The sequence below is a fragment of the Miniopterus schreibersii genome, assembly GCF_964146895.1.
Source record: "Miniopterus schreibersii genome assembly, chromosome: 12".
Lineage (NCBI taxonomy): Eukaryota > Metazoa > Chordata > Mammalia > Chiroptera > Miniopteridae > Miniopterus > Miniopterus schreibersii.
The window spans coordinates 2,999,902-3,013,409 of record NC_138112.1 but is presented as its reverse complement, the minus strand read 5'-3'; the positions used below and the strand labels follow the sequence as shown (position 1 = coordinate 3,013,409).

The 13,508-nt window shown below is 55.9% G+C and overlaps 1 protein-coding gene across 12 annotated transcripts in view; it reads left to right on the top strand.

The window, feature by feature from the left end:
* PHLDB1 (pleckstrin homology like domain family B member 1) overlaps window positions 1-13,366 on the top strand; it is a 48,613-nt gene extending 35,247 nt beyond the window's left edge. For 2 of the 12 annotated variants that reach the window (XM_081154557.1, XM_081154553.1), the window contains 11 exons: window positions 869-1,009; window positions 2,386-2,523; window positions 2,671-2,773; window positions 3,215-3,259; window positions 3,865-4,159; window positions 4,268-4,358; window positions 5,711-5,857; window positions 7,492-7,608; window positions 7,852-7,954; window positions 11,118-11,203; window positions 12,039-13,366. In XM_081154557.1, coding sequence (XP_081010683.1) covers window positions 869-1,009; window positions 2,386-2,523; window positions 2,671-2,773; window positions 3,215-3,259; window positions 3,865-4,159; window positions 4,268-4,358; window positions 5,711-5,857; window positions 7,492-7,608; window positions 7,852-7,954; window positions 11,118-11,203; window positions 12,039-12,179 — 1,407 coding nt within the window. In that variant the 3' untranslated portion in view covers window positions 12,180-13,366. Of the gene's footprint in view, window positions 1-221; window positions 408-868; window positions 1,010-2,385; window positions 2,524-2,670; window positions 2,774-3,214; window positions 3,260-3,864; window positions 4,160-4,267; window positions 4,359-5,710; window positions 5,858-7,491; window positions 7,609-7,851; window positions 7,955-11,117; window positions 11,204-12,038 lie in introns of all 12 variants that reach the window. The other 10 variants (XM_081154558.1, XM_081154552.1, XM_081154563.1 and 7 more) reach the window with 7 other exon arrangements.
* Window positions 13,367-13,508: the final 142 nt, after the last annotated feature.

Below are 13,508 nucleotides of genomic sequence, written 5' to 3'. Positions count from 1 at the left end.
CTTCCCCAGGCTTCAGCAGCTTTCTTCCGCTCCAGGCAGCTGGAGGAGGGGCAGGCCTTCCACTCTCGCAGGGGGACGTTGGCGAGAGGACTCACTTTCCTTTCTGGGGCCATGTGAGCCTCCTCTGCTCTGTGCTTCCCTTGCCCATGGGCAGTACCATCTCTGGGGTCCCAGTCCCATTAACCTCTTGTATTCCCTCCTGGTCCCTGCCTTCCCCCAAGCTTGTGCTGCTTGAGCAGCTGAAGGTGACGTGGGACACCTCGCCCATGCCCATGCCCATGCCCACAACCCCTGCACCAGGCCCGCCTCTCCAGACCTCTGCCTCCCAGGACTTGGTTCCTACCACCTGCCTTCCTCCGGGGCTGCCCTCCTCCCCCTCCTCCACTTCCATCACACCTTCCCCCAGGGCTGGTGGTCTGTGTTCCTGCCACCCCCGGCCCACTACTGCTGTGGCTCTGGCTGTGTGTGTTTTGGCCCTGCTCACCTAGCCCCCCAACTCCAGGCCAGCCCCAGGGCAGTGGGCTGTGCCTGTGGGCCCTGGTTGGCTGCGTCATGGTTGGCATAGCACTTGTTTATGTTCTGGGAGTTGTACCCTGATGGCTTCTCTTTGCTCTTAGCACATTCACGACAACTGTTTTCTCTTCCTTCTCATTGCCTTTCTCCCTCTCTTTCTTTCTCCCTTCCTTGCCTTCTTCTCTCACCTTCCTGTCTTTTTCTCGGATTACGGCCTTCCTTTAACCTTCCTCCCACCTTCCCTTTCTTCTGCCTTTCCTTCCTCCCTCCTGCCCTTTCCTTTCCCCTCCTTTCCCGACCTTTCCTCTCCATGCTTCCCCTCTGGTACCCTGTCCCCTCCCATGCTCTCCTCTAGATGGAGAAGCTGCTGCTCCCTGCTGTAGACTTAGAGCAGTGGCACCAGGAGCTGATGGCCGGGCTGGGGACTGGCCCTGCTGTAGCCTCCCCTCGCCCCTCCCCCCCACCTCTGCCCACCAAAGCTTTTCGCCAGCTGCAGGTAACCCCCCCTTCACTGTCCTCCCTCCCCCGACCCTGCCCCTCTCTGCTCTGGGAACCTCCTGCCACACATGCAACCTTAATGGTGGGGGGTCGGTCCAGACAGGGCAGCGTGGGGCCTCTTGACCCTGAGATGGCAGTGAGGCAACCATCCTGGCACTTTTTGCAGCTGGAGGGCTAGCTTCATGAGTCCAAAGGTGACATGACTGACTGTCCAATGGAGGGGTTTGGGAGCAGTGCTCAGGTGGAGGTCCGTCTAGTGCCTTGTGGGGGCTAGACTGGGTCTCTGCTCTGTGCTCGGCAGCCCTTAGCCCAGAGCTTCTCACTCAGGCTAGGGGCCTGACACACTCTCGAGCTCATAGCCACTAGAGCTAGTGTGTCCTAGGAGGCCTGCCAGCGTTGTGCTCTCCTGGTCTTCCCAGGGCGATACTTGGAGGCGGGACAGAGAGGGACAAAAATTTTGCAGTGATAGCCCTGAGGACATGCCTGAGTCTCCTCAGAGTTTCTGTGGAGGGCACGGGCCTGCCTGAGCCTGTGGAAGCTGCTGATCGTGCGGATGGGGAGAGTATTTGATAGTCTCCCCCAGAGTCACTCCGCTGACCTGCTCTAGTGCCTGAGACCCCACTGTTCAAAACCTTGTCCTCGAGTGAGGCATCGCACCTCTGAGGCTGATCTGAGCGGGAACTCCGTGCTCTCTTCGGGAGGAGTTTGGTGCATGCATAAGCGGGCACCTCTCCTTTGTGCTTAGCTGGTTAAAGATTTTTACACGTTTTGATTCATTTAATCACCACGGGCCTTTGAGGTAGATATTGTTAACATTTTACAGACCAAACATTTGGGCTCAGAGGAAATAAGTTATTTCCCTAAGGCCACACAACTAGGAAGTTGCAGAGCCTATGCTGAGAATCAGGGTTCTTGACTCCAAAGACCGTATCCCCAAACACGAACACTGTGAGTGAGCCGGGCAGTTGTGTAGGCTAGCCATGCTCACTCCTTTTGCGGGTAAGGAATCCCAAGCCCAGGGTGGCGAGGTGCATAGCCCAGTCACACGGTATGTTAGTGGCAGAGCTGGGACCAGAGGGAACCCTGGCCACCAGTTGGTCTTCTGTACAGCTCTGCCCAGCCTATGTTAACTCTTTGCATGGGTCCATTTACAGGGTTCTTTCTAAGACACAGAGTTGGACCAGGGACTGGCCCAAGGAGGAACAGCCTGGAGATCAGGCTCGGCAGCTGCCAATAACACCTGCCTATTGGGTGGCCCAGGAGGCTCAGTTGTCAGCTAGAGATGGAGGCCTTGGGCCTCCGCCAGCCTAGGTGATGTGGGGGTGGTGACAGTGGGGGAGCTGGAGTCCACCAGGCAGTATCTCTTCCCTCCAGGTCTACCGCTCCAAGATGGATGGTGAAGCCACCAGCCCTCTTCCCCGCGCCTGCAGCGGCCCCCTTCCCTCTTCCTCTGGCTCCTCCTCCTCCTCCCAGCTCAGCGTGGCTACCTTGGGCCGTAGCCCCTCCCCAAAGGTCTGAGGACATGAGTGGGCCGTGTGTATAGCAGGATAGTGGTGGTAGGGTTGGAGACTCCTACACCGGGGAGAGGCCAGAGCCACCCACGAAAGCCTTGCGGGGGGTCTTCTGAGCCTCAGGTCCCAATGTCCCGTCTCCCTTCAGAGTGCTCTGCTCTCCCAGAATGGCACGAGCAGCCTTCCTCGCAACCTGGCAGCCACGCTGCAGGACATTGAGACCAAGCGCCAACGGGCCCTGCAGCAGAAGGGTGAGTGGCTGCAGTGCCAGCGTACCTGCTCTCCTGGGCCCTCGGTGCCTGCCTCACCTCCTCCACCTCATCCGTGCCCTTTCATAGGACGGTTTTCTTTAATTGGGATCTAGGCAACAGCAGACAGGATCTAGATTAGATCCCTAAAGGGTAGATTCCTGGCTATTTGTCAAAGGGCAGGGGACTATCGGGTCTGGGCAGGGAGCTGAGAGCTCTTTCCTAGGGAGCCCTGCAAATAAGGGAAGTGCGTTGCCCTGTCTGGAGGCAGGGCATGGATTTGCCTCCAGAAATCGCTCCCTAAGATATTGGCTCTGGGGACCCAGGAGTCCTTGTTGCTTGGGTGCCTTTTGGTTGTTTAGAAAGCCCACGTCTGTGCTTCTCTCTCCTCTCACCCCCTCTGTGTCTCTCTACCTTACCCTCTGCTCGGGTCCCCCACACCAGTCGAGTCGCTTCCTGCCGAGCCCCTCCCAACTGACGAGCCAGCAGGTAGAGCGTTGGTCACTGAGGACATTGCTTTGGCCAGGCAGCCTCTGCCCAAGCATCTGCATGACGTATTCTGTCCAGGCCCCCCGTGCCCGAGGGCAGGCTCCCAGGCTGTGCTGGGTTGGGGTGTCTGGCTACCTTGAGCTGAGCTCCCCCTTCTCAGCTGTGCCACCCTGTTCCTGTCCTTTCTGGCTGCTGTTGCTCTGGCTTCTGCATTGCTGCGGGCTCTGCGCTGACACCCTTGTGCCAAGAGGCTCCTACCATCTTTTCCTTGCCCCTTCCCCAGCAGGCAGGGGGTGCATGTGTCCCCACCTATTCAGGCTTTGGTTGTGAGCCGGAGCCACCTGGCTGTCATGCTGCCAAGGTACCCCTGGGCAGGCTCGGTACCTGTGTGGCTCAGGATGCAGAAAGAACACTAAAGCTAGACTGCAGCTGTGGCCAGATGGCGGCTGAAGCACTGGCAGTGCAGCCGGACCTGGAGCTGTGGGGCTGACGTGGGTCCCTGTGGTAACCTCTCCCTGCTCGCTTCTTCCTTCTGTCTCTGATGCTGCCGGTGTCCTCCCCAGATGTACAGGCTGCCCTGTGACTCTCCCCTGTCCCTCCTGCAGGGCAGCAGGTGATTGAGGAGCAGCGGCGGAGACTGGCTGAACTGAAGCAGAAAGCAGCAGCTGAGGCTCAGTGCCAGTGGGATGCCCTGCATGGGGCATCCCCCTTCCTGGCAGGCCCATTGGGCTTGCCCCCCCTCATGCACCACTCCATCCTGCACCACCTGCCGGCTGGGCGGGAACGTGGGGAGGAGGGTGAGCACGCCTACGACACCCTGAGCCTGGAGAGCTCCGACAGCATGGAGACCAGCATCTCCATGGGAGGCAACTCAGCCTGTTCCCCCGACAACGTGTCCAGGTACCTGACCTCCACCCCATCCTGCCCGAGGTGCCAACTCTTCGCACTGCCTCTGCCAGATGCCTCCTCAGCTCCTCGGTGCACCCACTCTCCCCCTTCCTTCCCCAGTGTAAGTGGCCTGGAAGTGGGGAAGCTCGAGGAGATGGAGAAGATGCTGAAGGAAGCTCATGCGGAGAAGAGCCGGCTCATGGAGTCGAGGGTGAGGCAGATCTGGACCACAGAGATCGAGGCAGTAGGGCCCCGCACTGCCTCCCACTGCCAAGTGCCTGTGCTCTAAGTCATTTCGCCCACATTGTCCTTGTCACATGCCCTGGAGGAAAAACGGGGGGGATAGGAGGCTTGGTGAGGTTCATGTTTCACAGCTTGTAGGAAAGGAGGCAGCACAGTAACCGTCGTCCAACCGTGATTTCCTGTGTGGGAACGTCTAGTCTTGGTGTGTTTGCTTCTGTGGGCTGTGACCACCATGGGAATTTGATTCCCACCCACCCAGGTGGCTGGTCATTCCTCTGGGGGATGGTTAAGGGAGAGCAGCAACCGGAGGTTGAGGAATAGGGACTGAAGAGAAGGCGGGTGTCCAGGGCGGAGCAAAGGTGTTGTCTGGGGGACGTGGGGAGCAGTGGGGGCTGAGGGAAGTTGTATCTCCTTCAAGTGGGCCTGGAGCTGGGACACATCAAAGAGGGACCAGGAGTTCCTCCTGCACACTGCCAGCTGAGGAAGCCCAGGCCCGGGAGGAGGCAGGGTAAAGGATCTGCAGAAGCTGCCCCTTGTGCACCATGGGGCACTCTGCCCTTCCTGAGACGGGAGTGGGGCCCAGGGAGCAGGAGTCAGCAGCTACTCACATCAGAGGAGGGCAAGTTCACAGCATCTCTGGGCAAGTGGAGAGAAAGGAGATTTTGCTAAGTTTTAAGCTGGGAAGAAATAGCAAATGGGTTAATGGTATAAAAGTCATCATGATTAAGATAAAACATCGTGGACGTGCTCTGTGGTTAATGATTTGTTTTAATGACTAAAAATCTTTTAATACAGCTTTCGTAAGTTCATTTTCCCCCATAAAATTTGAAATTTAAGTACAGATGTTTCTGATTTGGAGTTTCAAAGGGCCTTAGTGATTAGGGAAGGACCACTGAATATATTCACTGTCAAAAAAAGTTGTTCAGATCATCCATGTTTTAGGAATTCAGATAGAATTACAGGAGCCCCACTGACTTATTGAGTGCTTCCTTCCTGCTGGAGTCAGTGATGCGCATTTGCATAAAGATCTCATTCAATTTTTACTATGATCATAGGAGTAGGCACTCTTGGCTCCATTTTACAGATGAGGCAACTGAGGCTTAGGGAGAGTTTAAATGATTTTGTTAGGTTCTCACAGTTCACATTGGTGGCCGAGCCAGGATTTGAAGCAGGGCAGCCTCACTTTAAAGCACTTACTCTTACCAGCAAGGTCCTGGAGAGCGGGGTTGCCTCCTGCGGCTCCGCCCTGTTCTGAGACGGGGAGGCTGGGGACGGGGGAAGAGGGCAGCTGTAGGCACTGAGCCCTGGCTTTGGTGGAAGGAGCAGGAGATGGAGCTGCGGCGCCAGGCCCTGGAGGAGGAGCGGAGGCGGCGGGAGCAGGTGGAACGGAGGCTGCAGAGTGAGAGCACGAGGAGGCAGCAGCTGGTCGAGGAGGAGGTCAAGATGCGGGAGAGACAGTTTTCCCAGGTGATGGCTGGCGTGGGCTATAGTGGGCGCCTGGCTTGGGGGTGTGGCCGTGGAGGGGTCGGGGCATTTCGGGGTACCTCTGCTGGGCTGTAAATGGTATTCTACTCCAGAAAAGATTGTGTTGGCTCTGCACACGCAGAATTCCACCTGGGACTCCTTCAGCCCCAAGGAACAGAGACCCATTGGGGCTTGTTCAAGCCAGTGTGTGTGTGTGTGTGTGTGTGTGTGTGTGTGTTGGGAGTGGGTGGGTTGTGGGGACATTGGCAGGCCACCTTGCTGACATCTGCGGTCATAGAAGATGGTCCAAACAGGCCTCTCAGAGATGGGAGCTGAGAGTTGAACTTGAGTGGCTCCCCTTGGCCTCTCAGGGCCTTAGCTTCCTGAGTCTGTGCTGTATCCCCCTGCTGCTTCCCTGGTGGCCTCCTGTCCCTGGGGCTTCGTGGCTGTCCTGGCCCTCACTCCACCAGACCTTTTGGCTCCAGGCCCCACCAGCAGCAGATGACTTGGCTGTGCTGTTGGTTTACATCTCCAAGACACTAGTTTTTCTTTGGGATAGGAACCCATTCTTGTACAAAAACCAACTTGGGGCTTTCTCCTTACATGGGAGACTTGAGCAGAACATTTAAAGGCAGAAGGAGAAATTAGGTTGGGTAGGGAAATGTACCCATGCCTATAGTCCCAGATCCTAGCCCCTGTGAGAGCCCAAGGGACTCAGGTTGTCCCTTCTATTGGGTTTCCATAGGTCTCTCCAAGGGATCTGCCTCCAGTGGTGACCAGTGGTCACAGCTTCTGATTTCCTGTGGTCCACAACATACATTGAGGGTGTAGGCTGCCTGGGGTGGGTCTGAGAATTAAGAAAAATAATCAGGAAATGTGAGTTTTACCTCTGTACTTGGAGCTTTGTCCAGTGCCCAGCTCTCCCCTGCTGCCTGTTGGGGGCCACTGTGGGACTCTCCAGCCCCCACCCCAGGGCTGAGGCGTTGCTACAGGGGCCATCAGTGTGCTGCGGGAGGTGGGTTGAGTGAGCCCAACTTTGGGTTGCCTCCTCGAAGGTGTGCATTTTGTTTTTCCTTTAGTTTGTGATGTTTCCTTTTCTTGCCATTCTGATGTTCTTCCCAGAAAGGAAGAGTAGGAAAATGTTCCAGCTGACTGAGACTTGCAGTTAATATTAGGATGTCTGAGGTGGAACAGACCTTCATGATTATATAGTTCAGAGCTCTGCTTTATATACAAGGACACTGAGGCCTGAGGGGATATGGCTCAGACAAGGTCCCATTGGAAGTCAGAGACCAGATTTCGTATGGAGCTTTTCTCCCCAGTGCCTGTTCATATCTGGCCTCTTGCTGTATCCATTCAGCCCAGGAGAGAGAGGAGGGGCAGGGACGAGACAAGTGTGGCTGTGCCTTAGTCGTAGGTGGGGAAACCTAGGCGTGGAGTCTCAGTCAGCTGTATCCCCAGCACAGGCTTGCTGGTCTCCGCTTGGCCACAAGCCCTGGGAAACCAGAGTGACGGCCATGGGGGTGGGGAGGGAGTGATGGCAGGCTGTTGGGGACTCGAGACTGAAGCCAAGGGGCCCGGGTAGGGATGAAGGGGAAGAGAGCAGACTGTAGACCCTGCCTCTGCTCCGCTCCCAGGCGCGACCATTGACCCGCTACCTGCCGGTCCGGAAGGAGGACTTCGACCTGAAGACCCACATCGAGTCCTCAGGCCATGGCGTCGACACCTGCCTGCATGTGGTGCTCAGCAGCAAGGTACATGAGCATGGCCCTGGGAGGCCAGGGAGAGGCCCATGGTTAGAGGCCCTCCCAGGCCCTCAGAGCAGTGGCCTCAGTTCCTGCCCTAACGCCAGAGGCCTCTGTTTCAGGGCCTGGTGTTCTGGCTGGAGAGAGTGTCCCCCTGAATGCAGGCACAGATGATGGCACCTCTGGGCTGCTCAGGGAAGAGGGGTCTAGGAGCTGTGCTTTTGGGTCCTTTCTTACGCCTGCGTCCCCCAGGTCTGCCGTGGCTACTTGGTCAAGATGGGTGGCAAGATTAAATCGTGGAAGAAGCGCTGGTTTGTCTTCGACCGGCTCAAGCGTACCCTTTCCTATTACGTGGGTGAGTTCCCACACGGCCTTCCCGAACCTGACCACAGGCTGTCTCCAGGACAGCCGGTCCTCTGGAAGGGGGCCAAGCTGGCCTTGTCCTCCCCCCCCCCCCCCCCCCCGTAAAATGTGCAGAGCATACCTGTTCACCTCCATTTATTTGTTCATTTTTTTATTCAGCAGTTGCTAAGCATCTGTTAAGTTCCAGGCACTGCTCTAGGTTCTGGGGATAAGACAGCTGCAGCCTCCCTTGGAGCTTATTGTCAGGGAGGCAGATACCCAACAGCGTGGAGCATGACGGTTGTGCTGTAGGGGTGCCCAGGCTCCAAGACCAGCAACTGAGCAGTGCCAAGGAGCGCCCAGGACAGCCTTGGGGACAGGCGCCTGGCCTGCCTTGCTCCCTTAGCTCTCCTCAGCCAGCCTCCAGCCTAGTTCCCTGGAATTCCCTCTGGGATTAGAGCATGGGATACTGTCAGGTACCCGAGTCCGAGGCTGGGGTGCGCTGTGGAAGCCACCCTCGTCCTCCTTCCGCCCGCCGTGTCTCTGCCCTCTGCTGGCTCTGCACCCTGCCCTCTGCTCAGAGCCCGCCTTCCTGGAGCCCACCGCTGCATGGCAGAGGGCAGAGAGCAGCCACGTTGGTCTTGCATTGGTATGAAATGCCTCACTGGGTCTGTCCACAAGGGACCAGTGCGGCCGTTCCGCTAGCTCCCAGCCCTGCAAAGCCAGGAAGAGCAGTCTGGCTTGGAGCCTGGAAGGAAAGGGCTGGAGTGTTTGGTGCCAGAGACGCCCAGGCCCGGAGTGCCCTGCTTCCCCTTTAACCTGGTCCCTAACCAAGTGCTGCTGCCTCCAAGAAGCTTTCCCAGACCACACGGGACACAGAGGCACCTGTGTCCCTGTGTTTCCACCAGGCTGGTGACGCACTTTGCTGGATTAAGAGGAGCAGGCCTGGGGAGCAGGCCTGTTTTAGGCTTGTGGAGATTGAAGTGCAGGGGCAGCTAGGTTCAGGATGAAGGCTAGGACTACAGGCAGGGCAAACATTGAGGCTGTTGGAACCATAATAGTAATAATAATAAACACAATGGCAGATATGCCCGCTGAGCACTCTTCATAACAGGCTTTGAGGGAAGCACTGTTTTTGTTTTGTTCTGTTTTAAAGGTTTTCAAAATTGATCTTTAGAGAGACAGGAAGGAAGAAGGAAAGAGAGAGCGAAACATCTATCCACTGCCTCCTGCACCCCCCCTGTTGTGGATAGAGCCTGTAAGCCCAGCATGTGCCCTGACTGGGAATCTACCATCAACCGGCATCCTTAGGGCGGTGCACAGGACTATGCCCAACCAACTGCGCCACACGGGCTGGGGCTCTGCTGCACACTCTGAATGTGTTCTCTCACTTAATGCTCATAACAACCTATGACACTTGGCTGTTCTCTTGGACACCCAGGTCACACAGTTGATAAATGCTCTCTTCCTCACTAGATTGTAAGTTCCTAAGGGAAGGGTCTCTGACTTTCCTCTGAATCCTGGTGCCTGGGACTCATTCATTCAACTCATTGCACACCTACTGTGTGCTAGGCATAGTAGTTGTTGGTCATTGGTGTTGGAGGAAGTATATCTCTGGATTTAAAGGAGAGTTCAGATTCAGCATAATTTCTATATCGAGGACTATGCCTGCTGTGGGAGCACCGGAGGGCACAGCTGCACACAGTGGTGACATTCCCAACGGGCCTTCAAGATTACTGAGGAGTCTGCCAAGGGAAAGGGCAGAGACCATTCCAGTGTATGCAGAGCACACTTTAAAGGACCAGGAGAAGCCCAGCCTGGCTGATAGAACTTGGAGTTGGTGCAGGAGAGGGTGTGAGGCAAGGCCACAGGGACCTGCTGGCACGAGCCTGCAAATAGCCTTGGCCAGGCCAAGAAGGCAGCAGGTTCCCAGGGAGGGAACCAGCAGAGACGCTTGTGAGCTGAGGCAGCAGGACTGGATGTGCTTTAGGAAGCTCACCCTTCGGTATTAGGGAAGATGCATTAAGGGCAGAATGTGGGGCAGGGGCCCATTAAGAGTCTGGAACAATGACCCAGGATTGATGCCGTGGGCCTGAGGTGACGGGTGGGGGAGGAGCCTACTGCCAGCCATCACCATCAGAGTCCAGTGACTGCGTGTATGTCTTTACGAGGGACCATATATCCTTCCTTTATGTCCCAGGCTCGCTGTCCAGGATGTCAGTGTAGTGCCTGGGCAGTGTCTGCCACTAGATGAGATGGCCTGGGCCCTGTGCTTTCCTTGGACAGTGCCCTGCTCCTCCCCAAACAGTCCCCTCCTTCCTGCCACCCCTGACTCCAGATGCTAAATACTTCCTTCCATTTTTTAACATTAGAGTTGAATAGGTAAATGCACTCATAGTTCAAAATCAAACACAGAAGATTGGGAATTATGCCCGCTCACGATAGGTGACCACTTTTACTGATCTCATGTGTCCTAGTGTTTCTCTAGGGGAACTGAAACAAGCAGACACTCCTCCTCCCCTTTTCTCAGCAGGAGGCAATGCAGTCCTTGTTTTCCCGGTAACGTCTTAGAGATCTTTCTGTGTCAGATATATCCACGTCTAGATGTTTATGTCTGGATATATTTTATAGATTTGTTTCTGAGTCTGTGTATCAGATATTTCTACACCGTTCTATGTAGCGGCTGCCTCGTAGCTCATCGCGTGCTGCGCTGCAGTTTATCCACCAGTTTCCGCTTGATGGACACCTGGCTTGTTTCTAATCTCTTGTGACTACAAATAGTGCTGCAGTGAATGATTGTAAATTTGTTATTTTGCACACATGTAAGATATGTTTTCCCAAGTGTGATCATTGGCTCAGAGGACCAACAGCTTTCTAGTTTTGGTAGATATGGTCAATCTCCCATAAAGTCTTCTAGTTTATACCCCACTTGCCATTTATTAGACTCCTGTTTTCTCCACAGACTTGACAAAAGCTTGCTGTGTTTTTTGTATATTTTGACATTCTGATGGGTGAGAAGCGGTGTCTCAGTGGAGTTCTAATTTGCGTTCTCTGCCATTGCGAGTGAGCCTGAGTGTGGATGTTGGGGTGTGTGTAGGAATCCTGGGAGTCACCCCATTTCCCAGAGGGAGGGGCTCCACATCAGCATCCTCAGCCTGGCCCTGTTTCCTTTGCAGATAAGCATGAGACAAAACTGAAGGGGGTGATCTACTTCCAGGCCATCGAGGAGGTATACTATGACCACCTGCGCAGCGCGGCCAAGGTGAGGGCACAGCTGGGCAGCCGTGGGGGTGCGCGGGCTCCCGAGCAAGGCCGCCAGCCTGCCTCTGCAGAGTCTTGGACCCATCCCTTGCTCTCTGTAAACTTTCTCTTCCTGTCTCCTTCTCCCCTTCCCAGAAGAGGTTTTTCAGCTTCACTATGGTGACCGAGGTACCCCTCCCTATATACAGTAACCAGAACTACTGTGCACATTAACGCCTCCATACCCCACTCGCCTCTGACCTTTACTGTCCCCTAAGCGCCCTTCCCCTCCCCAGGCCTGAGGGAGGAGTGCAGGTGGGTTGCAGAGAGCAGGAAGCTTGCATGCCCCCTTCTCCTGAGATGACAGCAGGTGTCTCCCTGTGGCAGTGGGCAATGCAGAGGGGATGGCTGAAAGGGGAGTGGGACCTTGGAGACTGGTTTGGTAGAGAGGTTGATAAATGGATGTCTGAGGCTGGTTGTAGGCTCAGTGCATTATAAGTTGGCCTCCTTCCTGCCTCAGCTCAGGTGCCTCCTCCTTGATCTCTGCTCCTCTGGGGTCCTGGTACCCAGCATCCCCTGGTAGCTTTTCCATCTTTTGTGCCTCGGGTATGAAGGAACAGGGCCCCTACCTGGAAGAATACGACCCCAAGAGCTGCAGGGGTGAGGAGGGGGCATCTCAGCCCAGGGCCCACATGACTAGTGGGGACTAGGTTTTGGCCCTATTTAGGCTAGGCCCTATTTAGGCTCAGCCCCGAGCTCCAGGTCATCAGGACACAGGGAGGGTGTCCAGACGGGAGGCAGGTGGGAGAAGGAGGATGTCAGGGGTGAGCTGTCCTAGCCTCTCTTTCCCTCTGCAGAGCCCAAACCCTGCCCTCACCTTCTGTGTGAAGACCCATGACCGGCTGTACTACATGGTGGCCCCATCTGCAGAGGCCATGCGCATCTGGATGGATGTCATTGTCACCGGAGCTGAGGGTTACACTCAGTTCATGAACTGACTGTCGTGAGCCTCCTGGACCCTCAGGTTGGCCCCAGTACCCATGCCTGGCCACCTGCTGCTCTGCTTGCCTGCGAGAGAGTCGTGCCCGGGCCCCAGGCCCCATGGTGGCACTTCCAGAGGCCCTGAGAGGGCAGAGCATGACTGGACTTTGTAATGTTGTGTAAGGAGCTCATTCTGGGAGTTTCTGAGTTCAGGCCTCCTAAAGAGCCAGCCAGAAGATCAAAGGTGGGGCCTGAGCTTTGCAGCCTCTTGGGAGTCCAGACCTCGCAACAGCCCTTCAGGGTTCTGTTCTCCTTTTCCAGGGACAATTATGGTACCAGAATCTGCCAAAGATCCCCTCTTGCCTCAGCCTCCTTTGCAGGGGCCTTGGGGGCTGAGCAGAGCCACACCCAGAGTGGGGTGACCACTCAGGCAGCGAACTTCTCAAACCCTGCTCTCCCCATTGCTCTCCCACCTTTATATTTTTTATTACTTTGCTCAAGGGCCAGAGACCTCAAGTTTTATCCTTGAGGTCTCAGTCATGTCCCATTTTTGCAGACCCATCACCATGGTCACCATAGTAACTGCTTAATTGCCATGGTTACATACTAATTGCCCCAGCTCTGGGGCTCAGCCTACTGCTTAAGCTGTGGGCCCAGCTGAGGGTAGGTGCCATCATCTCTCCAGCCCAGGCCCTTGGGCATCTCATGCTGGGGAAAAGGGACTGAACATCTCCCTCCCCCGGCCGGTGTCTCCAGGCCCTGACACACCGCCTGCTGGCCCCCCGCCAGCCCTCTCCCTTCCACTCGTGCCTTGCTTAGAGCCAGAAGGGATGAAGCCAGGGTATCTAGATCCCAAGGAGGAGCCGTGTGGATGGTTGAGAAGCTAGAAGGGCCTTCCTTGGGTTCTGTACAGGGCTGAGCTTCTGACGGGACAGAGGGCTGCTCCCTGAGAAAACCTGAGCCACAGAGGAGCACAGAGTAGGGAGGGCCCTGAAGTCCAGCTGCCCTCCAGCCTCCGAAGGGTGATGGAAATGGAGAGCAGAGGACAAGGCCTCCAGCAGCCTGGCCGCAGTCCTTCGCGCCTTAACACTAAGCCCACCTCCCTGCCCCTCTCCAGCACTGGGCCTTGGGTGCGGGGTCCAGGCTGGGTGGCTTTCAGTATTTGTAAGCATCTCAGCAGAACAATAAAGCATTTGGAGTGTGATTCTGGAAGGCCAAGTTGTGTGGGGCACTGGGCTGAGGTACACGGGGTAGAGGGTTAGGTTTTCCCCACAGAGTAGGATTTCCACCTTATTAAAAGTTCCAGGAGGGACCCAGGGCCCAACCCATGACCTCCAGGTCACTAC